This window comes from Dicentrarchus labrax, unplaced genomic scaffold (assembly GCF_905237075.1).
Source record: "Dicentrarchus labrax unplaced genomic scaffold, dlabrax2021, whole genome shotgun sequence".
NCBI classification, from domain to species: domain Eukaryota; kingdom Metazoa; phylum Chordata; class Actinopteri; family Moronidae; genus Dicentrarchus; species Dicentrarchus labrax.
The window spans coordinates 2,534,848-2,562,497 of record NW_026136705.1 but is presented as its reverse complement, the minus strand read 5'-3'; the positions used below and the strand labels follow the sequence as shown (position 1 = coordinate 2,562,497).

Sequence of the window (27,650 nt, the reverse complement as noted above, 5' to 3'; positions counted from 1 at the left end):
AAGATTTGCTGAAGAGCTGATAGAGAAGATCATAATAGTTTCAACATGGATGTGATTAAGGTGCTTTAAGAGTTAATTATTTTAATTAAACGTACTCCAAAACTTTATGTGCACCGAAACCTCCTCCCATGAAAAGTGACGGTAATGAGGAATATAATTAGTTGCCTCATTTAGTTTTAGAAAATGACAAATGTTGAAGACGGGGAGAGCGAAGGAAGATGACTGAGATAAAAGGAAGATTAGAGGAGAGAAAAACACGAGGGAAGTCATTATTCTGACTCTGATGTGTTTGTCTGTTGTTAGTGACGATACACCTGAGCATAAATATCCACACATACATGTTAGAGAGAGGCTGAAGACAGGAGAAAGAAAGAAATGTGAGATGACTTTGGCTTCTTTTTGCTGCCATGCTGGTAAAAGAATGTGATTTGTTTTGACTTGACTTGCGAAAGAGAAAGAAAGAAGACAAACAGACTAAAGATAAGATGGAAGCTGTTATTTAATAATGTCAGAGAGGAGTGAGACGAGGATAACCCGACAAAGTTAGGGGGGAGCTAGTTGGGAGAGTGACAGAGAAAGAGAGAGAAAGAGGGGAGAGGAGGTTAAGTGATGGTAGAGTGACATAAGAGTAAAATGAGGACGGAGAGAGAGAGTCCTCCTACTTCAGACCCCTCAGTCCCTCCGGGGGGGAGAAAGTCTGGCTTGAGTTAGCCATGTAGAAGAAAAAGAGGGACACACACACACACACACACACACACCGTAATCCATCACTCCCCTCCCACCCTAACACTTGTCCTCGTCTCCTCCCTTTTCCCTCCATTTGCTATCTGAAGGCAAAGACGGTACACTTACTGTCCCTCTCTCTCTTTTGTCCGTTTCCAGCTGTTTTGGCAGTGTTTGTTTGTGTTTGTCTGCGGGACGGTCAAGTTGCACTCAGGTAGGAGGGTAAGGGAGGTGAGGGAGGGAGGTAGGGGGAGGAATCTATAAGCATTACAACCCTCTTTTTCTGTTTGTCTTTCTACCTGTTTTGTGTGAATCTCTACATTTTTAATTTGTTTGCTGACTTTATCTTAAAATACCTTTATTTCAAGACCTAATACTTCTTAAGATGGTCTTAAATATAACAAGTATGGTGGTTAAAGGTTACCCAGCTATGGGAGAAGCAATATCAACTAATAGTCCCGTCTCTTGTGAGAGAGGACAGTGGGTTCCTCCAATAAATCCTGATAGCAGAAATGACACCATATAAGTTTTCTATGATTGAGCTCTAGTTGAATTTAGGTAACTAAAGCTACTTGGTCATTGTCAAGAGAAATCAAGCTTTTGTCAGGGTAGGATTAGGAAGGTTTGGAGTGGTCTTAGGTCAGTCTCTGCTAGTTAGGGTTGGGCTTGTGTCTAGCTAGTGATTGGGTTTGTGGTAGGGTTGGATTCGACTGGGATAGGTGGGGTTGGGATCAGGTTTAGAGTTAGGCCCAGACTGGTGAAGCTAGGATCAGGCTTCAGGTTAAGGCTGGGATTGGATGAGGTTAGGATCAGGCTAGATTTGGGCTATGACTCAGGTTTGGGATGGGATCAGGCTATGGATTGGGTTTGGGTTGGGCTTGTGTCCAGCTAGTAATTGGGTTTGGGTTATAGGTAGAGCTATGATCAGGCTAGGACTCAGGTTCAGTGCAGGCTTGGGTCAGGCCAGGACCTTGTGGAATATAGTTTCTACAACTCTGGTTGGATCCCGGGCTGATTCTACTCTTAAAGCCCCTACAAGGAACTTTAATTTTGTCTTGAATGCGCCCCCAATAGTGTTTCCACCTCCCCTTTTCATTGATTTCAAGGGGAATCAAACCTAGTTGCAGTCAATTACAATTGGCAATTGGTCTTTTGTAGGTCTACTGTTTCAGACCTAGTTAAAAGTATTATTTTAAGTATTAAATCATGTGTAGTATGTCAGTATCATGTTATGGTTGTAACACATACTAATATTTTGTCCTGGTCTGGCTTCATTTTACACACAAAAACCACAAACTCATAGATTTGCTACTTGTGTGTTTGTATATATTCTGCTCATGGCTGCTCATGCTGTCTAACTAGTTCTTGCTTTTCTGTTTATTCCAAACAAAGTATAATACTGTAAACTTTCTCCAAGAGCATTAAATGGAAAAAACCTTCATGAATTGGGTATAGCTGAAACAGGGTTACATCAATCAATAAGAAAACAAAGATATAGCAGTATTTGATGTTTGTATCATCAGTTTCTATGCAGATGATCCCCTGCTGTTGGTACTTTAGCAGCTTTGTCTTCAACATTTTGCAGATATTAAGCTGAACTTCAAATTGTGAAGGCTTTGTAACTGATCAGGGATGTCGAGCGCCTGAGAAGGAAAGAAGCTCAAACAGAAAAAAAGGGAAGTAAACAGATACAGAAATATAACACTCCTTCCCTCAAATCTGATCTCCATTGTAATGACGTAAATGTGTCACCCCCCCCCCAACATCGCTTGACTTAAAGGCCTTTTCTCAATCAGACAGTTTTGTCAAACATTTCTTAACACTGCTGCAAATATTCATCTCATCATTGGGCACATTTACATGGTTGTACAATGCTGCCTATGTTTTGAGCTGTGTGTGTGTGTGTTTCACAATGTACTGCTGTTTGGAGCGAACCCAGGAATCCCACAGGAGAAACAGTGTCAGATCTCTCTGTCTCTGTAAGTTGTTTCAAAGTTCGGGGAAACTGTTTCTTCTTCTTGGTTTCCCTGACAAAGTTGGAAATCTTTCTGCTGGGGCAAAAAAAAAAAAAACATCTGATCAAAATGACTTTTTTTCACCATGAAGAATAACTGTGCCTTGGCGATGCTGCAGAGAGACGTATCAACAAGTAACACATAGTGGTGTGTATATCGATTCATAGCAAACACAGGAAGGACCTCACATAGCGTGTATTATCCTACATTTAATATTAAGCATCTTGCTGCAAAGCATTTGTTGGCAAATTGCTTTTGTAGAGGCGGGTTAATAATAATTTCTGCAGTATAGTGATTAGAGAATATACACTTTGTAGATAAATGTATGCTGTTTGTTGTTACGTGAATAAGGGACACCAAAGCATTGTTAGTTGTCAGAAGCTTGCTTAAAGTGATTATTGTTAAATTAGGAATTGATATGCTATTAAGAGCTAGCATGAGGTGTCAAACTGAACAGAAAGGTTTTGATGTTGCAACATTTTTGACACTATATGCTGATTGCTGCTTTGAATGTCGTGTTTATGTGTGTCCGCTTCATTGAGTTATACGAGATGTTCAAGCAAACAAGATGTCCTTTAAGGAGAAATGCAAAATCTTGAATGTTACTTGTCAAATCGGGCCAAAAAATACAGTCAGAGTCAAGAAAATCCACAAATGTAATTGTCTTTTCGCCTCCATAAAACTAAGTCATTGAGATACACTTGCTTTTCTTTGTAGTATTGTGATGCTTTTTATTGGCCATTGAGACACAAGAACACATGACATTTTTAAGCAATGGCTGCATGCATTACTTCAACACCCTTCAATATCAATGACACAAAAAAGGTTTTCTTGTATGTCACACTGAGCTTTACTTGTGGCTTGTGCAGATCCCACAGCTCTGTCGCTGTACTAGTCCTGTGATTTTACTTTCTACGGTGGGTTAACTTGTGATAGAAAGTCACATGTTGAGCTCATAATCACAATGTCACTTTGTGCATAGCGTGCAATTTAGCCTGCTGGATCTCTAAGACGCCCCATTCTTTCATTTTTCGGGTTCTTGAAGGTATTTTGTTATTGAAGTGTAGATTTGTGTCCCATCGCTGTGTCTCAGTACCTCCCAAAGAGATTAGGGGCCAATTTCACAGGCGAGGATTAAGCTTCATCCCTGACTAAACTCATTTTTCCCCCCAATGGAAACCTTCATTGAGACAGAAAATTACTCTCAGACTTGTAGCAGCATTTATTACTGTGATACTACCCCCCTTTCCACACTCCTTCATACATTTGACAATCACTAATTATTGCTACAGCTTTCCCTGCAGCAGTTTCATTATTAAGTTGAAAAGTTAAAAAAGTGTGTATAAGTATGTATGTGTTAATCCGAAATAACACATTCACTCATTAAAAAAAAGGTGTTTTAAATGTTTTAATGCAACAAATTACAGCTTTTTTCTCTTCCTATTTTTGGTTTTAAAAGCATCAGAATAAATAGAATAAAACAGGTGTTGATAAAATGAATACGTAGTGCTTTTTGAAAGAGTGCAGTTGAGAACTTCTTGTCCCTGGTGTCTGACCGCAGCGTGTCCGGCAGTATTAGGTTATCTGCTCTCCAGGGATTAACCGATTTTCTCTGGTCTGGAGGAATGTGTGAGAGCTGAGGAGCTCTGGCAGAGCGGACAGCAGATCAGAGTGCACTCACCCTGTCTGAGGAGCCAGAGACACCGAGGGCCTGTTTTTACATTAATGCACATCAATACAGGAAATCAGAGGGGCCTTGTGTCGAAAGGGGTCTTCAGCATGGAGTGATCAGTAACATAAGAATCTTATCAGATGTATGAGATGCTCTTCATCATGGTTATCTTAGTTGCAAATTAAATTATTTATGTATTCAGAGTAATATTTGAATACAAATCTGATGAAATTTGTGGGGTTGTTGCCAGTTTTGCCAGGTTTTTAATCCTTAAAGTCATAATAATTATACATAACACAGCACACATTGCTAGTGGGATGTAGCATGTAGTTTCATTAAGACAAAAGACAAAATGATGGCTTCCATGATGAGTTTCCAGTGGCGGAATCAACCACTGTGCAGTGTCTTTGTGTCTTATAAACCTGTTGGATCTTCTGGCTGCTCATTGATTGTCAGTGTAGATGTTCTCTCCCTGTTTGGGTCTTTTTCCATCAGGTCTAACAGTTCTCGTCCAGGAAGAGCGCTGGCCTTCGAATCAAATTTGCCATAGCGGCCAAACCGTGTTGTTACAGCAATGGTTACATCCCCATGTATATATATATATATATATATATATATATATATATATATATATATATTATATTTTTTTTTTTAAAGTTCACTACCAGAATTCGATCCATTTGGTCCGATAACATTCGGAAAATGTAGAAAAGCCACATGTTTAATTCAAGTTAGTGGAGGGGTAACTGGAAGTTGCTGTATGGGCACCACAATCCTGAAGATCGACGTAATTTCATACCAGGAATTCTAACTTTTTTTGGCTCCCTTAATACATCCAAGGTATCACCACACCGGCATCAACACAGCCCCTTCCACTGCTTTCAGTTAGATTTTTGTTTTGAAATGAGGAAACCAAAATCAGGAAATGAGCTGTTTTCAGTTTTTTGTTTTGTTTTGAAAATAAAAACAGTAAATGGAAAAAACAGCCTGTTATGTTTGCCGTATTTATAAATGCTTATTTCCTGATTTTGGTTTTCTCGTTTCAAAACGAATATCTGAAAATAAAAAAACAGAAAACAACCCAATTTTGTTTGTTTTGAAAATAAAAACTGAAAAATGACATGTTTTGTTTCCCATATTTCTACATGGTTGTCAGGAAACGGCTCGTTTTGGCTGCAAAGTACACTGACTGCTTTCCCAGAGTGTTGTTGTCAGTCCAAACAATGCAAACACATTAACAGACACATTAACAGACTGCAGTCTCCTCGCGCGGCGCGGTCAGATTACTCATCACAGCAGAATGCTCTTTACAAATTACAGTGAGTGTGATGCGGGCTTTCCCACGCTTCTCATCTGTGCCCGCGGTGATGTCATCAACCAGCAGCAGCAGCAGAAGTGCATCTCGCACTGATGACATCATGTGGTTGTTCACAAGGGGCGTATTTCAGCGACTGCGACATTGGTCAAAGCCCAAAGTGCTGTTTTGGTACATTTTCTTGTAACAAAAGGATTAAGTTCTGTGGCGGGAAGTTCACACACTGTTGCCAAAACTAATGCTCTAGTTTTGCTTGAAAGATTTTAGCCAACAGCCATAAATAAATATTTAACCATAAATACTTATCTGATTTCCCCAAACATCATCAAAGCTTTGCCCCGGTGGTCCAAAAATACCGAATTTAAATGCTCCTATAAAACATTTAAACCGAGGTTGTAACTTTAAAATAAATGCTTGACAATATAAACTGTTTTGTAATTTCTACAGTCCAGTTTCAACCGGCAGCAGCAGTAATGACTTGAGGTTTCCTTGCAGAATGAGCTTCAGATCCATTGTGAAAGGCCTGTTATTGCAACGTCTCCAAAGGGCTTTTACCCTGACGTTATTATGCCATGGCTTAAGGAAAGCAAGAAAAAAGTTTCACTTCCAATCCTGTATTGATTCGTCTTTCAGCTCTGAATGATAACAGTGTTTTTATTTTACCAACTAAACACTCACTGTTACATTGTTCTGTATCTATAATTCATTTGAATTGCTTTTTTTTTTCCTCCGAATGTTGCAAAGCTCATTTTTGTAATAAAATCCCTCAAATAAACAAAAAGCCGACCTGGTACAGACGCCGCCACAGACTTGGCCTCATCGCATCTTGGAATGAATTTCGCCGCTTTCCTGATGTATTTGTATTGTTCTTTGGCTTTGAGGGGAAGCTAAATGTTTAACCACAAACCAACAACACTGATTATTATTTGATTAAGGGACTACGGGGTAAGACCGCAGGAGGCAAATGAAATTAAAGAGCATAATAGAGCAGAACTAAATACCCAAAACACTGGGAAGGCCTAATCCTCCCTCAACACAACAATGTGGAGTGGGAGGAGGAATGTGGAGTGTTTGTCTGCTTGTGTACGACGTATATGTGTGTGTTATGTTGTGTATACTTATGAGGAATGGCTGCCTAAGAATAGATAATGAAAATCCCTCTAAGGTGTGGATGTTTTGCCCCTGTTCACCTTATTACAAGGCTGACTCAAGGTTAAAAGAGTTCTCCAGCTATTTAGCATCAAACTCCTTTTAAAAATTGTGGGACTTAAGATCGAAAGACAAAAAATAAAAGTATTAAAATCAGCGCAGCAGAACCAGAAAACAGCGTTAAAACTGTAAAACCCACACATGGAGTAGTAGTAATCACCTGTAAACAGACTTTGATGTGTAAAAGAAGTGGCGTTCCCCTTAACAAACTACTTTAGGAACAGAATTAGCTTTAGGCCTTGTTTTTAAAGATTTGTTTAAACCCACAGACCTTAATTTTGCTCCCCGATATCCCAAAGTTGCTATAAAAAAAGCAACCAGAAATGTTTCAGGATGAATGACAATAAAATACTTTTAACTCAAGGTCTACTTAAAGGTATCCTGGGGAGATTTCTTTTATGTAAATGTATTTTCTACAGTGACGTTGTCCTAATCCTTATGTTGAATGTATTTCCTTCACCTCCTTGCTTCCGCTTAAAGACATATTTTAAAAGCTGAATTCTTTACACCTGCAAACAGCCTCCTTTCCTTGCTTTCGCTAGTGCATTACATCATTTGTTACCAAAAAAACCTGCACATTTTGGTTTATTTTCTTTGTGCAACTGTATTCGTTATACAGCTTTGTGTTGTTGCATCGTCCCGCTTGTGAAAATTTCTAGTTAATATTTCTTCTGTGAAACATTTCAATCTCTGTCAATCATTATCTGTAACATCATGCAGCTTATGTGGGCATTATTGTGTGTAAGTGTTCGCCCAAGAGAAACTACAGCATCAGCTTGTTCAAATCCCCCCCAAAAAGCACATTTGTTCATGTTCACCCTATAAGGCTCTGTGGTGGCTGTGTGAAATATGCGCATATAATGTTGCTTGTTTAACAGTTTAAACAGAGAAATGAACATGTTCTGCAGCCTGTTAGTTCGACCCGTGTGGCCCTAAAACTGTATATTAAATGACAAAAGCTGATATTAGCCAAATAAAACATGTGAGAGATCAGATACCAGCAGCTGAAGTCAGCATTGTTTTTATAAATGCAGATTGAAATCCGGAGTCAGGCGTCTGGCTCACAGTCTTTGGAGCATATTGGTAACAATCTGGACAGTCTAGCTTGTTGGGTTTTTTTTTCTGAACAGGATGGCAGTCGTACCAAGCAGGGATCTCCTATTGCGTAACAGTCTGTATTATAGATTGGAAAAATGATAATGGAATTTGTCTATTTGCTCCAACTGACCTCAATCTCTGAAGAAAATAAATCTGCTGCTGGACCGCAGATGTAATCTATATGCATAAGCAAAGACAGTCGCAGTGTTATGTGTTCGTAGGAGGTGACTCAAGAGATGTGGAAAAGTGTGGTTGGATAGTGAAGTATTAATAAGTATGTGCATTTATTTTTCAGTTGCTCTTAGTCCCTAAAGGAGTAAACTGATGTTTTTGACTGATTTTAGGCTGATTTCTCGCTTTCTGCACGGGTGATGGCAAAAGAATTGGGAATAAATGTGAATGAGTGAGTGTCTTTGTGTTTGTCTGTTATATACCTGTCTATAAATGCATACTGGAAGAGGCTCCATTGCCCTTAACTAATCAAATACTGCAGCTTGGTCAGTGCCCCTACACTTCAAAATATAACCCTTTAGGTAAACTTATATTGTAATTTCTGGATGTGTAGCGCTGCACAGTCAAGTTAGTAGTAATAAATATGCAATGTCTGGTAATCCTTTTAAAATAAAGGGATGTAAAGCAGTTTTAGTTATAGTTATAGTAACTTTATTTGTGTAGCACTTAGTATCTAAACAAGGTTACAAAGTGCTTAACAAAGCCCTGTGGCATCCCACATTTTAGTGGAGCTGAAGATGAGAGAGATATTGAGAGATATGATCACTGATATACCCACACACTGATGTAGTCTATTGATAAGAATGATACGATCAATAGTGTGAAACTATCTCGGTACTGTGTCGATTGCAGAACCCAGACTGAAATGTATCAGAAGTTATTGTCCAACGCGACTACGAGTAGAGCTGAGCGCCACCTTTTCCAGAACCTTGGATATGAAAGGAAGCTTAGAAATGGGCCTATAATTCTGTGGAAGCGATTGATCAAGATTTGGCTTTTTCAATAACAGCTGAATACTGGCTTAATTATGGAGTTGTAACTAAGTTGTAAGTAAGTTAAGTACAAGAATACAATATTTTTCATCATGTTTTTTTACATTTTTACACAACCTACAGTGTCATATTTTGAAGCTAAGGGCCACTGACCAGTGGCAGTATTTGACGGCTTTGGAGCGAGACCAAATTGCGACAGTATGGTATTAGAATTTCTTTATTTTTTTTAGATATTGGATCCGGTCTAAAATAAATTCTGTTGTCTTTTCATCATAATTTCACCACAACCAATACCAGCAGACACCAAATATCTAAATAGTCCAACCAAACACACATAAAGGGGGACATGTAGGCCTCAGCTTGTGTAAATGATCATTGCTTGATCCTAGAGACTAGTCATTTCTAACAGAAAGCCTCTATTACAGTTTGAAAGGCATAAAGGGCTTAAGAAACGACGCTATCGAGTGTCATTGTGGGAACAGCCAGTTTTTGGAGCTTGAACATACAAGGGATTAAAATATTTTGGCCTCTGCTGCATCATTATAGACAATTATTTTGTTAATCTGTCTCTTGGGAGTCCCTTAACTTTTTGTAAGTGCAACACTAAATCGCTTTACGAAGAAAACAATCTGAAGTACGAGTCTAAAAGCTATTCGGCCTCAGTTGCATCGATTTCGACCGCTCTCTAACTTTATGGCTCTACTTTAAATTGCTCGAGTGCCTCTTTGCTTACTGTCTCTATAAGTAACATAAAAAAGAACCACTGGAGAAAATGACCACAGCCACTGGTACAGACTTTTTCAAACCATGTTGTACTGTATCGCTGTGTAATACAGTGTGGAGACAAACAAAGCCAATCAAGTGTCTCCCTGTGTTGAGATGTAGAGAGCTGTTGTTGCATCAGCGCTGCCTTCAGGGTGTTACTGCTACAGGCGGACGAGGGAGCGCTGTGAATTGAACAACCAAGAATAACGTCATTATTTTTAAAGTTTTTCTTTTGTGCATCATCATGCTGTCTTGTTTTGTTTATTCCCAGACTGCCACCGTCCTTCTTTCCATTCATGTTTCATCTCTTCTTGTTTTTCTGTCCTTCTTGTCTTGGTTTCTGTCTCTGGATCAGGATGCTATAACGTGCCTGCCTGACACAGATGATGGATGGATGAATGAACACTTTTTTTTTTGCTCCGGAGGGAAGCGATGGAAAAGGCGGGAGGAAAGTGTAAAAGAGCCAGAGGGATGAAGTTGAGAAGGTAGTAGATGAAAGGAGGATTTGGTGGGAGGTGTAACAACGAGTAGAGCAAGAGAAGAACAAAGAGGGGAGAGGATGATTAAAATGTAAGAAATGGAGAGGGACAGAAAGATTGAGAGATATGGAATAATATCCAAATGTTCTCCCTCCCCATGTGGTCTTCGTCGCCCTGCTCAAATCTTTCCCCCGTGGGCCTCCCCCACCCCTCTGCATACACCATCACCACGACCACATTATCTGTCCCAAACCAGAGTTATATAACTAGATTGGGGTTCTGAGCCAGACATTTCCTTATGTAACCCCACTCTTCTCTCTCTCTCTCTCTCTCTCTCTCTCTCTCTCTCACCACCGTGTAACAACAGCTGAATTTTTTTTCACTTCTGGTAATAATTGAAGGGTTTTATATCAGTTTCAAGTGGGGAAAAAGTTTTTGATTAACTTAAGTAACTCTTTTTACAGACCATAAAAAATATATTTTAATTTAATTCTGGGGACTTCATAACGCTTGTGTCAAGCGCAAAATGTTAGTAATGTTGTGTTGTAAACAAAGTTCATAACTTCCTAGTTGTAATTGTAAATAGGAGATATGAGCCGATCTATACGATGAGTCCTGGACATGCCAAAAAAAACCAAACAACAATAATATTCCGACTTGTTTTTCTCAAAATATTTAGACTTTATTCTTCAAATGTAAGGTTTCCTTCCACCCTAACAATACAATAATATTTGGTCGTAGCAAAGCCACCATAACTGGCTGGTTCAGTGTCAGAAATTATTTGAATAAAACAGCCAATATAGGCTATATTTACATTTATCTTGTGTTTGTTTCGGGACTAGCAGTCGGGTGACCATCCTGGAATGATGCATAACGCTCCCAAATCATTACAATAAGTTGTTCTACTTGATTCCCGTTGTGAATGATTTTGTCTTGTCTTTTACTTTCTGTGCTGGAATCGAACTTTATTTGGTTGTTTAACAGTGAAACTGATTGTTTTCTGGTAGAGTATTGGAGAGGAATTTGATCATTTTGGTTTGTGTCCAAGGCCAAATACGATGGCATCCATTGACATACGACTGTATGAAAATAAGGCATCTAACTCAAAGGTTAAGGATGATTTTATTTATAACATATAACACTTTTTAACTATTAATTACTAGTAGCAATATACTTTTGTTTGAGTTTCTTGTCTTATTTGTTTGTTCATTTATCAAACTTTGTCGACCTTCTCTTCTCAGGACTCCACTCAGTCACAGTTTTACTGCATTGGCACATAAAGATGAGTTTAATTAAGTCTCCTGGTTGGACGGTGCTAGATTTAAATCAAAGTATTGACAGAAAAGCTCTGTTTTTGCAGTGTTTCCCAGTAAGAATTCAGAATCTCACCAGAAGTCACCGGTGTCAAAAAACGATGGCCTTCATGGCCCATGTGAAATTCCTGCCCTGGTTGGGATGCCCTTAAATGTTTTTTTAATTTTTGTTTTTTAAATTTACATTCACATATTAATTTCCTGGTATAGTGAAGTCATGGTAGAGCCTTTTTTATGTGTTGTTGTTGCCTCAGTGTTTGCGCGTTGAACAGTTTTTCAGCATTTGGCAGCATTGTGGGCAGCTGAGCAAATGGGGAAGCCTGGGAATGTTTTGGATTAAGTTCTGCACACACAGACACACACATATACACACATTGCTATCTGTCAGATGCGCACAGCTGTTCATTCCTTACATGACCAGTCATCTCTGATATCAAACACACATTGTGTTTGTTAGAAAAGATAGTATTTGCATATAATTGTTTAAGAGACAGTTCCAGATGTTTCCCATGGAAAAGCTTGGGAAAGTTAATCTAATGGACTGCATATTTGGCAAAAAAATCATACTGTTACGGTAGTTGTAGTGGGTGTTATAAAAGTTATTTTACAAAGAAATCTATAGGAGATTCACCTAAAATACACAGAAGTCGATACACACGACTATATTTATGTCAACTTTTCACTTGTTTTTTTTAGTTAAAAGGTTTCTACCCAATAGTTAAAATATAATACACGTATAACATTAGATCTAATCATCTAATTTCATGTAATATCGTAATGTTAAAATGTTCCATCAGTGAAAAGCCGCGTTGTCTTGTGAGATAAAGGATTTATCCGGTTCCAGACTGTGGTGAACAGAGCAACACTAATATATTTTAATGCCTCCCACATTTTCTTATCAAACTCCTTACAGTAATCTGGCTCTGTGGGGTGTGGATTAGCAGATTAACAGACTCCCAATAGTGCACATACACACACGCACATAGAAATATACACACACGTAATTTAAACTTCCTTAAAGGCAGGCATTAAAACAAGCTTAAGACTGCAGGTGACAGTAGTCGACTCCCATCTCCCTGTCAGAATAAGCAGATAAGGGGGAAGAAGTTTGGACAATATGTCGTACTCGGGCGACAGGATGAAGGATTGACTTAAAGTCACCTCGACAGCCAAGAGAATCGTGTTTGTCTTAAAATCTGTGCAGAGAGAGTCACTGAAAACTGATTGCTGTCGAATTAACTGACGTACGTGAAGCAAGAAACAAAACATGGCGGCAGATACATGAAACAAACCCTACTGTTTGAGGTCTGTCTGGTGTACCCTCTTCTGCAACACCGCCTGATTGGAGGATTAACCTGCTCCTCTTGATGAACTAACTCCAAATGTTCATATAACATTAGTGTAGATGGATGAAAATGTGCATAAATTCACAATTTTGTCTGCCGACTTCCTGAAAATTTGGTTAAAATGTATGCTGCATTTGAATAGAAACCTGGTTACGGTGTGTATACAATATAGTGTACATTAACACATTATGCTAGCATGACATTCATGCATTGATGTTAAGGGGTCAGTAGGCTATACTCAGAAGGAGGGATGAATGCCTTCCCAACCTTTCTGTAACTTTCAAAACTGAATTGAATTGAACTTAATTTTTTTTTTACATGTGAACAACCAAGTGCAACACTGAGACTGAGAAATGTGCTCCATTATCCCCGATAATGCGAGGAGTCTCATCTGTGGTTAAGAGACGCTGTCGCTCTTGAGTCAATATGGCGGCATCAAAGCTGTAAATCGCAGATAAAGTGTGTCTGTAGTCTCTCTGTCACGCTTTGACAGCTTTTTCTCCTCGATATCCATCCACAGTGTTTTTCTTGCTTTCTCTTGAGCCCCCGTATGAGCAAGACTAATATCAGCAGGGGATGTCACATAGCTTGTTCTACTTCAGGGAGTCGTTGATGATTTCAACAGCTTACAGCTCTGCCATGTGTTTAGTTTGTAAAAATTGGTGAAGACAGAGATCCCATGAGTATACAGCTCCTGTGAGAATTAAACACTCTGAAATGTCTTTGCTTCTTCTCCCAAATGTGGGACTTTCGTCTTTCTACATTTCTAATGATACCAGTTGAAACTTAGACATTTTTCTAGGTTAATGTGTGAATGTTTATACATTTCTGAAAGTAGTGAAAAATGTTCATAATTTTCTAACCTTTGTGGAAACTGAACTTTTCAGGCGAGTCCATAAATCCAAAGATATTTAATTTACCATCATATATGGTGGTGGAAAGCATCAAATCCTCATATTTTAGGACCTGAAATATACTTTAAAACCAACTGAAATTATTATTTGATCATCAAAATAGTTGCCAATTAATTTTCTGTTGATCGAGTAATCAGTTCATCAACTCATTGTTCCAGCTCTAATGTAGAGGAAGGCTTTGGTGCATTTTTTTGTATTTTTCTGAGCAAGAAAGTGTAAATTAAAACCTCTCAGGTGAGTAGAAATACAGTCAGACTGATTTTCTCCACACACAGAAGTTAGGACTATTTTTGTTTACAACTTGAGGTTTTTTTAATTCCCATACAGGTGAGTAACAAAAGGGAAAACCAACATTAAGTGTCTTAGTATAACAGCTTCAATGCTCCAAAGAGAGAGCTGAACACTATTCTTCCAAAAGGCACGAATTGGCCAACTTTTAATTCTCTACTGCAGGAAAAACCCTGGAAGTCTACAGCAAATGATTCACATAATTGTCATACTTAAACAAATCATTCAGAGTTCTTGGCAGGAAGTCAAAAACAATCTGAGTGGAAGCAGACCTGTGGGGAATGTGCAGTATGGTTGGCTCAGGGTTGAATCTCTGCTTTTTTGCCGACGATGTGGTTCTTTTGGCATCTTAAACTTGTGACCTCCAGCTTGCACTTGGACGGTTTGTTGGAATGAGAGTCAGCAAATCAAAGTCTGAAGCCAAGGATTGCTTCCTTTTGGGTTGAGAGTGACTTGCTGTCCATACAAGTGGATTCGGGCTCATCCTTCGTGATCGGAGGGGGGAAGAGCTCAAACATCCGAAGGGAGCTCTGGGTAGAATCTCTGCCTTCTACCTTCTTTAGAGGTATTTTGGGCCACATTCGACTGGGTTGACGCAGGGCATTTTGTGGAGTCCAGCGTGGCCTGGGAACAACTTGGCATCCTCCAGGAAGAACTGGAGGTCGTGGTTAGAGGGAGAAGGACATCCTTGCTTAGCCATTTGTTATGTTTCTCCATTCATTATATACTGTATGTATTCTCAGTGTCTGGTCCTACCGTGTAGACCTCGCCTCAGGTGTGTTCCCTCCTCTTCAGTCCTTCTGTTGTCGCCTCGATACTATCTTCAGCATTTGGCCTCGGGTCACTGACAAATGGACAAGCCTGGGATTAAGTTGTATTCACACACACACACACACACACACACACACACACACACACACACGCAAACACTTATACTCACTCACATACACAGTGCAGTTTATGGTGAGTCCTCTTTGATAAGACGCACACTGGGTTCCCTAAGAATGTGAATTGAAATTAAACATTTGCTTATAAGTAATACAATCAGAAAGTGGATTCATACCTGCAGGATGAAAGTCACCCACACACACAGAAACACACACACACACACACACACACGCACCTACACAGACAAAAAGGCAGGATTAAGGGCTAAGGATGGGTTTAAGGATGTGGTGGTTGGCAAATGAATAAATCTCTATGGACATTTGTGTCAGTCTGAGTGTATGTGTGTGTGTGTGTGTGTGTGTGTGTGTGTGTGTGTGTGTGTGTGTGTGTGTGTCCCTGCAGTGGGTCACAGTGTAATCTCAGTTATTCCCCTGGTTTGCTCTTTGGAGGCATGAACACACACATATACACACACAGATACAAATACACAAATTTTTTGTGTATCAGAGTGTAATCTGTGTTCCTGTGCTGTCGAGTCCTCGCTCAGCGGGAATCATTAAAGAGCAGTTAATTACCCATAATCCACTCTGGGCCAGATGTCTGCTCTGTTGGAGTGGTCAGAGTGTGTGTGTGTGTGTGTGTGTGTGTGTGTGTGTGTGTGTGTCAATATTTGCCAGCATTTGTGGCAGCCTCCTCCTCCCTTTTTCCTCATATTTTGTTCCACATACTCGTGCTTGTTTTCTCTGTTCTGTCTCCCATATTTTCTCCTCTTTGTCCTTCTTTATTTCATCCTTTGTGGACGTGATTTATACTCTTTTATTCTCTGTCAGTGTTGCTCCACCTCTACCCATTTTTTGTCTTGGCCCCTTTTTCTGCCCACAAATCCTGTTCATCCCTCCCTCCCTCTCTATCTCCCTCCCTCCCTCTTACTCTCTCGTTTTGGTTCATACTCTCTTGGACCTGGAGGACCTCAGACTTGACTTGTTGCGGTCTTCACAGCACAAAGTTAGCAGTCCAACCCCTTCTGTGTGAGCTACTTTTAAGGTACTGTACTGTAATAATAGTGTGTGTGTGTGTGTGTGTGTGTGTGGGTGTGTGGGTGTGTTCATGCATGCAACATGTTTCACTGTGATTGCTGTTTGTGGCATTGAGAGTACTCAAGTGTTACAGACTTTGAGCTGTGGTTGCTTGGTGATAATAGAGCTTGTATGGCTTTATGGTTTATTTTCAGGTGTTAACATAAAGGTTTATTTTACAACTTTTTTAAGTTAGAAGTTTTACCTGGGTCAGACAATCTTAAGTTTACTTGATTGCAGAGGAAAATGTGTCAATTACCTGAATCATTATAGCCTGTATTATATTTTATAGTGATGTATGATGGACCATATAACCCAGATAACCAAATAGTAGGCCAATATAGAGTATGATTTCTATTTAAAATGGGTATTTCTAATATAAGATAATACAAATTCACATAAAGGTCAATCTTCATCAGCAAATTTAGCTTTCCCTGTTATCATGGAAATGTAGATGTTGAAATTTCTTTTTTTTCGAGCACTTTTTGTCTTAAAAGTTTAGATAAAAAAAGTTAATTTGTGACCTTGTAAACAGTACTTATACAACAATCTGTTCAGTGATGAATTACTGATGCTGGTTTTTGAACTGTGTAACGTGAAAGACAGTCAACCAAACAGTGACAGTGATAATAATCATCAATTGTTGTTTTTAAAATGCAAATGTGGTGAAAAATTGGTCCAAAGTCAGTTCAGATAATCGTTGATATCTCAGATCTGATGGTCCATTTAGTTAGTCAGTTATCCTACTTACCATTAAAATGTAAATGCACTTTGAGGGTTATTGTCCTTGTTGATTTGCAAGTTGAGGTTCACAGTTCATTGCTTAGTTCTCCTGTTTACATATTCAACATGATTATTGAATAGTTGTTCTTGTTTAAACACTGCAGTAGACAGATTTTTGTGTAAGAATATCCTGTATTTTCAACCTAAAAGTCTTGTTACAATATTGTGGTATCATTGCGTGTTGGATCACAGTAAACTTTGTTCAGCTTTGGTGAACTTAAACACACTAATTCACACTGCTAAACAATAGCAAACAGTTTTAACAGTGCTGACCTTTGAGGCAACAAAGACCTAGAGAGTCCACATCAGAGGAAGCTATCATAGCTTATTACTTTAGTTGCATGCATCTGCAGGTTAGCGGTTAGCTTGCAAACTACAGTTCAACGACTAACCCTGCTTATAGTCACTATGCCTCCTGCGGGATACACAGAAGAACTTTGCTGAGTCATTTTCTGGTGTGACCTGGGTTTAAATAAATGATAAATTGCTCCGCCGCCCGAAACTGACTCACTCAAGACTGACTGAAAAATTAAGGACAAAATTCAAATCCAGTGAAAGCTGGATTAACCAAGTTTGGCTGAACCACTTCTGTGTCCCCGTCAGCCACTAAGCAGGGCAGGGCAGTCTTTACGGGTGATTTCTGGGAAGGATGAAGTCATCAAAAGTCAGATATTTACCTCTCACTGCCAGCATGAGATGTCTCCTATTGCAGGTTTTTACTCAGAGGTGTACAGCATGAAGCAAAATCACATATTTTATCAACTCAGCAAAGGGTCTAATTGTCCTTGAATAACCTCAATGCATCAGACCGTGTACCTGGTTAAAGAGGAAGTGAATCAGAAACATAATACAATGTTTGATTTACTTGGAAGAATCACTCTTTATCCATCAACCGGTTTTGTTTGCAAGTTAAGCAGGTTTTTTTTTTTAACACGGTAACATTGGAGCAAATGCACCTAATGCACCTTTCTTTCATTTGTTTGAACTGGACAAACGGGTAAATCATTTTTGGTGTCATTTTTCTCGTGGCACTTTTAAGTGGGGTGGGGGGGGTTAGCTATTGAACAGACCATTATAGAGGTAAACAAAGCTTGAATACTGTTGTTAAAGAGAAAGAAAAGAAGGGGAGATCTTTTGTTTGTCTGGTTTTGATCCCTTGACTCTCTCAAAGCATCCACCGGCTTATTATGAGAAGGCTTGGCTTGGCAAGCGCTGCATTGTTTGCGTGTTAGTTCAAGGTCAGGCCGCGTTCCTGAGAACAAGATAAGAGGACAGTAAATATTATGGGTGCTTCGGTGAGATCTGAGTAGCGAAGAGACAAAGAAAGGTAGATTTCTTATCATCCCCGGGTGAACCTTGAGGTGTTGAAGCCAAAGATGGATCATCTGGTCACTCTCGTTTGAATATAACATTAGAAGGAGCGCGAGACACACAAAAAGAAAGCAGTTACAGCCGGAATGTGACATTTTCTCACCTCGTTTGGCTCTTTCTGGGACAGACGGAGAAAGAGATGGAGTTAAAGGGGAAAGCAAGAGGCTGAAATAGTAAAAAAAGAAGTGGTTGAAAGAGAGAAGAACAGAATGTGTGATAAAATGAGACGTCAGCATAAAACAGAGTCCTGAAACAGTGAGAAAGAGAGCAAACGTCCCCGTTATTCACAGTGATAGCTGACAAGACGCAGCCGCCTGTGTGAAATTGATGTCGTCGTCTTAACGAGATGTTCTGATTTTTTTATTTTTTTTAAAGTGGTTGGCAAAAACGGCAAATCAGCAAGAAAGGGAACAGCTCGCTCTCTGGCGGCGCTCTGTTCCGCCCTCCGGGCACCAGCACCGTTACGTAAGCGGCGGGATCGAATGTAGGCAAAAGCTAAAAGCGATCTTTGTGGGAGGCCCAGGGATGAACCAGGATTAGTGATGGTTTAGGGATATTTGTAATAGGGAATCCCAGCGGATTTCACTGTGCAAATATGTTTCTCATAGAGAACATTAACTCCAGTGTCTCATTTCATAAAGAAAATAAACAAAACGAGTTAGAAGATGTTAAAATCTTAAAAAAGTCCCTTGTGATGGCAGCTATCCACCACCGTATGATCACTACTAGGTCCTGTGATGCCGACTTTAGCTCTTCTCCATGTTAAAGGCCAATAAAGGAAAACACACCTTCCTCTTCTTCTCAGAATCTTATATCATGTTGTTTTTAAGCCATGACAGCATAGTTTCAAGGAAGCCAAATTCATACTTCAAATAACAAAATGGATGCTTGTTTTGAAGGGAGGTTGTGCGAGGAGATCCGCTGTTACCCACATTTGTCTTTGAGAAAACAAAATATACAAGAATGCTGTTGTGAGGGTGGCATTTTCTTTCCTGATGCCAATGCTTTTCCGCCTTCTTCTTCCTGATGTTTATGCCAGTTGGCCAACGTTATGGTGCATTCTCACCACCGACAGGAATGGAGAACTGTGTGCACGTCCTTGTGACCAGTACAAGTACACAGCTGTCCAACTCTCAATCCAGACTGAAATACAACTATTGGAGTGAATACATTTGGTACAGATATTCATGGTCCCCTGAGGAGGTGATCAGCTGACTCTTCCTCTGGTGCCCCCATGAGGTCAACATCTTCGTTTTTTGTAAAACGTCTCGGCAACTATTACGAGTATCTCTGTGACATTTGGTGCAGCCCTCAGGATGAATTCAAAACCTTCCAAACCAATGTTAAGAGAATCTTCTCATTAGCCTCAGCTGTACTTTGTCAGCATGCTAACAATCTAACCTAAGATGGTGAACGTGTCGAGGATTATACCTGCTAGAAATCAGCATGTTAGCATTGTCATTGCGAGCATGCCGTCTTTAGCTCACTGCACCTCTACAGAGCCGGTAGCATGAAGCTGTAGGACTGATTAGTCCACTGACAGAAGATTAGTTGGCAAATTAGTTTCAGCTTCTCAGATATTTGAGTTCAGTTTTATATCATTATAAACTGAATATTTTATATTTCCTTTAACAAAACATGTAAAGACATAACTTTGGGCTTTAGGGGAATTGTTCGTTGGTATTTCTCTGACGGTTTATAGACTGAAGGATTAATCAGTTAAGCAAACTCTTGATGAGGGTTTAACTCCTGAGCAAACTTATCCAATCAGTCCTCCACTACCCTGTAAAGAACAGCATTAGAAAGACATAATCTGTCCTGCAGAAAAATCCAAAGCCATAATAAAGAGATAATAAAGAGAAGAATAATCTACTAAAATGCGTCTTTCGGGAGAGGAGATGAGCTGTGAAATCATTTTTCTCAGTTTCACTGCCGACGGCTCGCTGCAGTAAACATCCCGAAGAAACGCAGAGAGCAAGAGTCCAACCTTGTTTCTCTGGAAGAAAACAGGAGGAAGTGCTGGAATCTCGTCTTCATTTCCTCATTTCTGATCCTATCAGCGTATTAACAGACAAATAAATGCCAACTAGTGTGACACCGTGAGAGGCTGAAACATCAGAATGGCAGTCAGACAAGGTTTAATTATAGATTTGTTTGATAGATCATTTGTCATAATGTCATTGGTGTGGAAAGTAAAACCTGCTAAACACATCCTGAAACATAGCTTTACTTACTGTGCCAGAAGAAGATTAAGCAAGACTTTCTAAGATAAATACTTTATCTTCAGTGTGATATAGATTCACTTCAGGTACGTGTGACCACAGAGACACTTAATTCTAAATATGTTATTTATGATAACACTTATATTTGCTTAAGTAACAATAAACAGTTAATTTTGCTTCCTCGGGTATCTTTGTCTTCATTCACCTGAAATAACCTGAATCTTTTATTTGAGGAGATAAGAGATGATCCCATGCAGTGGCAGACTCAGACTCTTTGAGAGACAGAGAGGCAAAAAAATAAATGAAAAGGGCATCAGTGTCAGAAAGTTGGGATGCATTTATGGTGAAAACTGCTTGGTCAGGGTTGGATTCACACCCTAAAGGATACTTCATCGCATTTTATCCAGCTGAAAGGTACCATGAAGGGCACTTTATCAGGTTTTCTCTACTGGAAAGACACGCTAGAGGGTATTTTCCATGTTTTCTCCACTAGTGATTTCATTTGTACATAATAATTTCCATAGATTTGATGTTGGGTGATACATTGACAATAAGTCAAAATAGATTTTTATCCTCAGTAACAGATATAGGACAATGTCCAAAAATAACCTGTAACTCACTTCCTGACTATAATTTCTTAACTTTTCATGCCAGCGCTAAAAATGGTTGTGTGGGTGTGATATCTTTTTCTAGACTTGATATTTCAGAGCACAGCTCTGCAGTAACTTCAGCACCTTCTCTATCAGCTGTTTATCAGGATGTGTGATGCAGCAGTGAAAATGAGGAGGAGGAAGAGGAGTAGGAGAGGTGACAAGACAGAGCAGAGTTGGAGGAGGAGGAAGGACGGAGCAGATTTATGATGGCAGCAGGTTCACTCCGGTAGTAACAGATCAATATAAAGACAGAGAGAAAGAGAGAGTCTGTCTGGTGTGTACGAATGCCTGTTTTGAGACATCTTGAACATGTAATATTTATATTAAAGCATACTGAATGAAATTAGATGGAAGTAAAATGAAAAAAATGAGAGAGAAGGAGACAGAAAACCTTAAATATCGTTGCTGCAGTTCGCTCAAAGTGTTCATTTTTTTCACCGCAAATCACATCTTGTAACTTAATATTACAAAATAGCCAACAATAATGTCAGGAGCTGAGCAGATTACAAACAACAAATCGCCCCAAATACACCAGAAACTGCAAAACTCAATAGCAGAAACTAAATTATGGAGGTCGCTGCAGACAAAACCATGATGAGAAGTTTCCTTTTCCCAGCAAATATGAAGAGATGAAGAAGTATTTAAGTCACAGAGGAGATATAATAGAATTGTAAGTGAAAATTTAAAGATATATATCACCACATAGTCTTGTATCTTCTTGTACAGTTATATGAGAGAAGAGAGAGGACAGCAATGGCCTCCAGTGCTCTTTACTGTCTGTTCCTGCCAAATGGACACGGCTGAATGTGTGTGTGTGTGTGTGTGTGTGTGTGTGTGTGTGTGTGTGTGTGTGTGTGCGTGTGTGTGTGTGTGTGTGTGTGTGCGTGTGTGTGTGGTTAGGTTTTATTTTATGGTTAACGGCGACCTGCTTTCTGTCTGCTGGGACGGTGCATGCAAACAACTTTAAATTCACATTTTATATAGATTTAAGACTCCTATTTGTTGTCTGGCACCGCTTGTATGTTGTTTATAGTCTCACAATATGGCCGTCTATCACCACGACCTATAGCTTCTGCAGCAGCGACGACAAATAGCAACTTTTCTTTACACACACTGAATGCTTGGACAAAACCTTAACACATTTTCTGCTGCTGGCTCTTTGTTTTGCAATTCTGCAACACCCTTTGTTCGAGAATGAAAATCTCTTGCAATCACTGGGAACTCAAGCACACACACACGAAAACACTTATACACTAATTGAACACCAATCAGTCTCAATCTTATCACTACAAATAGAGGTAAGCTCAGTTCTTATGTGAGAACTGCAGACATGGAGGCAGTGAGAGGAAGAGAGGGAGAGAGATAGAGAGATAGAGAGAGAGAGAGAGAGAGAGAGGAGTAGGAGGAGGAGGAGGTGGATGAAGACAAGAACAAAGAAGGGGGGCAGGCAATAGATGGAGATATAGATGGTGGGTTGTCTGTGTAGCTTGTAGTTTTGACTATGTGTCTGCTGACCCACTTTTTTATTTACCATTGCACTGTAATTGTTTCCTTAAGTTTACAGTGTTGATTACTGTACTGAAATTCTACTTTTCTTTGTGCTTTTGTTGTTATAAAAAAATCAAATTGGCAAAAATAATAAGCTGTATGAACGTTTTATTGAAGATTTTCTATTTGTGTGTTCATTGAAATGTGAGTTGATGTACAGGCTTCTGTGAAAGGTGAGAAAAGGTGTAAACAATAAGACAGCAGTGTTTTGTTGCTGCTTTGAAAGAATAATTCAAATGTGTTTATAATTTGTTGAAGAAGTATTGACAGATGTGAGATGTTTATCTCCAAGCGCTGTGTCTTATTTGGCTTATGCGTGGTGTTTTGACAACAATTAATAAGCAATTGAAAAACTGTAATGATATGACGATTTGTTACCTGTTAAGTGTCTCGTGAAGTAAGAGGTTAACGTTTTAAAGCTTCACAGTTGCTCATATTTGTCTTTTTGCTGCTAAGCTAAGCTAGCAGAGTTTATATATCACTTCGTGTTTTGATAACGTTCGATTAGCGTTTGTAATTTTCCTTTTTAAAAATGTAAAGTAGTTGATTTAGTTTGGTTTCGGTGCTTGTAGAGCTCGTAATGCATCTCAGATGAGGTGTTTCTGGAGTAAAGCATCAGGTAAATGGGCTGATTCCACCTGATGTGGGCAGATTTCCATTGTGAACTGGCTTCAGCAGTGCATGAAACAGCTGTCTCAGTGTGTGTGTGTGTGTGTGTGTGTGTGTGTGTGTGTGTGTGTGTGTGTGTGTGTCACCTGTGGTTTACTAGATCGATGTGTTGGCTAGATAAAAGGAGGAAGAGGAGGAGGAGGAGGGATAAAAAGGAGGATTGGTGGGACAGATGAGGTAGAAGGTGTGTGTGCATTATGGGTCTCTGATACCCTGACTTCTATGATCACACATACATTCGTTTACATCCACCTTTCATCAACCGTCCTTTCCTCTCCTCTCCTCTCATTCTGTATTCTCCCCATTTCTCTCTTCTCCCCTCTCAATCTCATTCCCCGTGCCGCTCACTTCACTTTCAATTTCTCTCCGTCCGTCTGAACCCACCCAGTCTCACATCTTCATTTATTCATTCCTCTGACTCTCGCTATACACTTCTCCTTTTTCCTTCTTTCCCCTTTTTTTTTTTACCTTTGTCATCCTCCTGCAGTCTCTCTCACTCTCTCGCTGCAGCTCAACTATACGGCCAAAAGAATGTGGACGGCCAAATCATTACAGCCATAGCTACTTCACATTCATCTCAAATTTTACGTGCTTTCCCATTATGCATAAAGTATTCGTATACTGCGGCATTTCCTGTGTGATAACGTTGAAACACGACCAAATGTTGTTAAATTTACTCTTACTACTTTCATGGTGCAGTCATGGAAACCATAAAAACACATTTCAAAACATCCCACAACCCAGAAAGAAACAAATATTAGACATAAAATAATGGACTTGACATCAATTCAAAGACCTTTATCGGCTTTTTAAACCACAGCGATGAAGGAAAGGTTGGATACCTGCACTCTGTTACCGGGTTGATTAAAAATACTATATTTTTTTGTCCTTTTTATCACATTTTGTGGACCTTTTGACCAGGTATCACATTCACAAGATGAAACAAAAGCACGGTTATAGAGCTGAAGGCTGCAACAGCTAATCAAAATGGAACCAAATATCACACCTCAGATAATAACCACATGAAAAAAAAAAACATAGAAATGAGACAAACAACAGGAATCCAGAGAACTTGGAGGTGGTTTAGGAAACATTTATTAGCATTTAAACCACAAAAAGTACAGTTAGTATGTTTAGATCTTTAGATAAAGGTTGTTTAGGTAGTATTTACGTAAAAGCTTCATTCATTGTTAGATTTATGAAGTTAAATGTTCACTGAGGCTGGAGAGCCTGTGTGAGTCAGTAGAAGTGGAAAGTGATTCCCATTTTCCTTTGTACTATAATTTAAGAATGTTAATTAGCTCAGCAGTTTAAAAAATGCTAATTTTCAATAAAATGTCTCTGAAATGTTCTGGTGTGCAGAGAATATGAAATGGTCATTCAACTTGGTGTCAAAAGCCTGTAGAAGAAGACAAGATGGACAATTTATTTTTACTCTACTTACTGTAAATCTATACATTTTGTTGTAGATAATAAAGGTCTGAAAATGTTTTATTGTAGTATTTGATGTATACGCAGCATTCAGGATCAGGCGTGTATGAATTTGTGTCGTCTTCACTCATTCAGGGATGTAGTATGTGTGCGGACGCAGGTGTCCACTTACTTTCGGCCACTTAGTTCCTCTCTCCTCTGCTTTCTGGTCACATAGCTGATAGTGAGCCAATCAATCGCTCTCTTCCTCTCCGTGCCAAACCCCTCCCCTTTTTTCTTATTTCTCGCTCTGCCTCTTTCACTCCAACCCTCCTCTCTCTCTCTCTCTCTCTCTCTCTCTCTCTCTCTCTCTCTCCCTCCCTCCCTCTCTCTCTCTCTCTCTCTTATGATTGGCTGCTTCCTGCCTCACTCTTTATGAATTGAACAGCAGCGGCTGGATGCGACTGGATGGAAGCTAATCAACGAATGCTCTCTCTCTCTCTCTCTCTCTGTCTCTCTGTCTCACACACACACACACACACCTATGTACGCACACACACACACACACACACACACACACACATATATACGCACATGCTCATCTCCAACAGCCAAACCTTTCATTGAAATGTGTAGAGGTGCTCTCACACACACTTTCTTCCTCTCTCTCTCTCTCTCTCTCTCTCACACTCACACTCACACACACACACACACACACACCGGCACACAGGCTGCTTTGTCAACAGCTCACGTAGCGCGGTGCACTCAGGCGAGCTGTCACACACACACATATAGCGTAGGACACACACTCTTCCCTCTCTCTCTCTCTTTCTCGTCTTCTGTCACTCTCTCTTGTTCGCCCTCAGCCGCAATCACATGCCGAGCTTCACACACACACACACACAGAGGCATGCAGTCACACACTCCGGGATGCAGGCGGCTTCAGTGATGCTGTGACGCTCTGTCCTCACACACACACACTTTCTCGGTTGTCTTTGCACACTCGCATGCTTTAACACACGAGACACACACACACACACACACACACACACACACACCTCTCGTCAGCCTCTCTCTCTCTCTGTCAGTCAGTCAGTGTGTGTGTGTGTTTGTGGAATGAGGCGGTGATGTTTTGGGACAGGAAGAATAGTATGGGCAATTCCCAACGACGGCCCAAAGGAAGACACAGACCCAAATCGGCAACAGGTACTTTATCGTTCTATGTATATTTCCATCTGTCTATCCATCCCTCCCTCTATCCGTCTGTCTGCCTGTCTGTGTAGTACTGGCTTTCCCATTCAATGCATCCATAATGTCTCATATTCAGGTGTCTCACATCCCTCTTTTCACCCCTACATCCATTCATCTCTCCTCCGTTGATCCGGCACGCACATACGTCCGTCTTTTCATTTATCTTCATGTATTTATCTGTTGATCTGTGTCTAACAAGTGTTGTTCTGCTCCCTCCATCCACAGTGTCTCATGTGTTAGGACATCTGGCCACACACACACACACACACACACACACACACACACACATGCAACACCTAACTTGGCAAGCCTCAATCATCTGCCTGTCTATCGATCTGTCAGTCTAAACGTCGCTTTCGCGTCCGTTTATGCGCCCAAAATGTCTCGTATTCGGGTGTCTCGCGCACGTATATCCTCCTTTTTCACCCTTCCAGTTCATCCGTCCATGCATATTTTCCTCCATCCATCCTTATACATACATGCACTTGTCACAGCCTCTATGCATTCACCTATCCATCCATGCATTGGTTTTTCTCCCTGTTAAAGGTTTTGCATCCTTCATCCGTTCATCTTTCCCTCGCATGCGTACATTTTAACTGTCAATACTACATGAATTCGCCTTCGTACTGTATCTAACTATTGATCAATTCTTACCACACGTTTAACATGTTGATCCAGGTGTCTCACATCCATACTTCTCTCTTTTCACCCATTCATCTATTCATTTGTTCCTCAATTTTCATCCATTCTTTTATGATTAATGTGTCTCACGTCCATGCATCTTTTCCGATATTCATCCTATTGACACATGCAAGCCTCTATTTATCCCATTTATTTATCATTTATCCATCCATTGATCTATGTATGTCGTATTTGTTTTCCATCCAGTGATACAATACTTCCTTTTCATATTTCGTGGTCTCATCAAATCCATGTATCTCTCTCTTTAGCCCTTCATCAGGCCATTCATCCATTCATCATCTATGCCTATTGAGCCGTATATGTAGTATTGGCTTGGCACCTAATCCTCTCAATAGCCTCATCCCTCCATCAGAAATGTTTAATTGTCGTGTATTCATCCATCCATCCATTCAATGCATGGTCCAATACTACTTTCATACATTTTCTCTCAATTTCTCCACCTAACATGTGTCATATTCATATATATTCAGGTTTATATTGGCCATACATCCCTCCTTTCACCCATCCATCCATTCTTCTTATTCAGTTTGTTTCTTTTTTTTTTGCAGTTCAATTAATTTTTCCAAAACAGCTCATGTCCATGCTATTTTCCATCCATCCATCCATCATCTCCTCTAGTCATCTTTTCCTTCCTCTGGGTTGCCAGGTTTGAATGATCTAGGTCAATTGGTCCTTTGCCTCTTGGCGTGCGACTGGGCTCAGAGACTGTATGTGTGTTTCTGTGTGTGTGTGTGTGTGTGTGTGTGTGTGTGTGTGTGTGTGTGTGTGTGCGCGTGTGTGTCTCCTATACAATTGTGGCTTTTGCTTTTCTGCTGCTGCTGAGCTGAAAGTGTGTCCATGTGTGCAAATACCAAGGTTTTATGTTTCACACATTTTGCATACAACACGCCACACGCTGCAGCCTTGTGCATTGCTATGTGTTTGTGCGTGTTAGAG

At 39.9% G+C, this 27,650-nt stretch overlaps 1 protein-coding gene and 1 long non-coding RNA gene across 6 annotated transcripts in view; one reads left to right on the top strand and one right to left on the bottom strand.

The window, feature by feature from the left end:
* The window catches only part of nhsl2 (NHS-like 2), a 156,654-nt gene that overhangs the window by 45,483 nt on the left and 83,521 nt on the right, over positions 1–27,650 (top strand). Inside the window, exon 1 of one of the 3 annotated variants that reach the window (XM_051400424.1) lies at positions 25,321–25,967. The exons of the other annotated variants lie outside the window; for them this stretch is intronic. Coding sequence (XP_051256384.1) covers positions 25,889–25,967 — 79 coding nt within the window. The 5' untranslated portion in view covers positions 25,321–25,888. Of the gene's footprint in view, positions 1–25,320; positions 25,968–27,650 lie in introns of those variants that run through there. 3 annotated transcript variants of the gene reach the window in all.
* On the bottom strand, positions 14,260–17,872 carry LOC127363708 (uncharacterized). 3 transcript variants are annotated; one of them, XR_007884930.1, is made up of 3 exons: positions 17,566–17,872; positions 14,898–14,985; positions 14,260–14,796 (listed from the first exon to the last, which is right to left on the bottom strand). It is a non-coding gene; the product is annotated as an uncharacterized LOC127363708 (long non-coding RNA). The 3 variants fall into 3 exon arrangements; XR_007884929.1 differs by lacking the exon at positions 17,566–17,872 and adding an exon at positions 16,857–17,518; XR_007884928.1 differs by lacking the exon at positions 17,566–17,872 and having other exon boundaries at positions 14,898–16,067.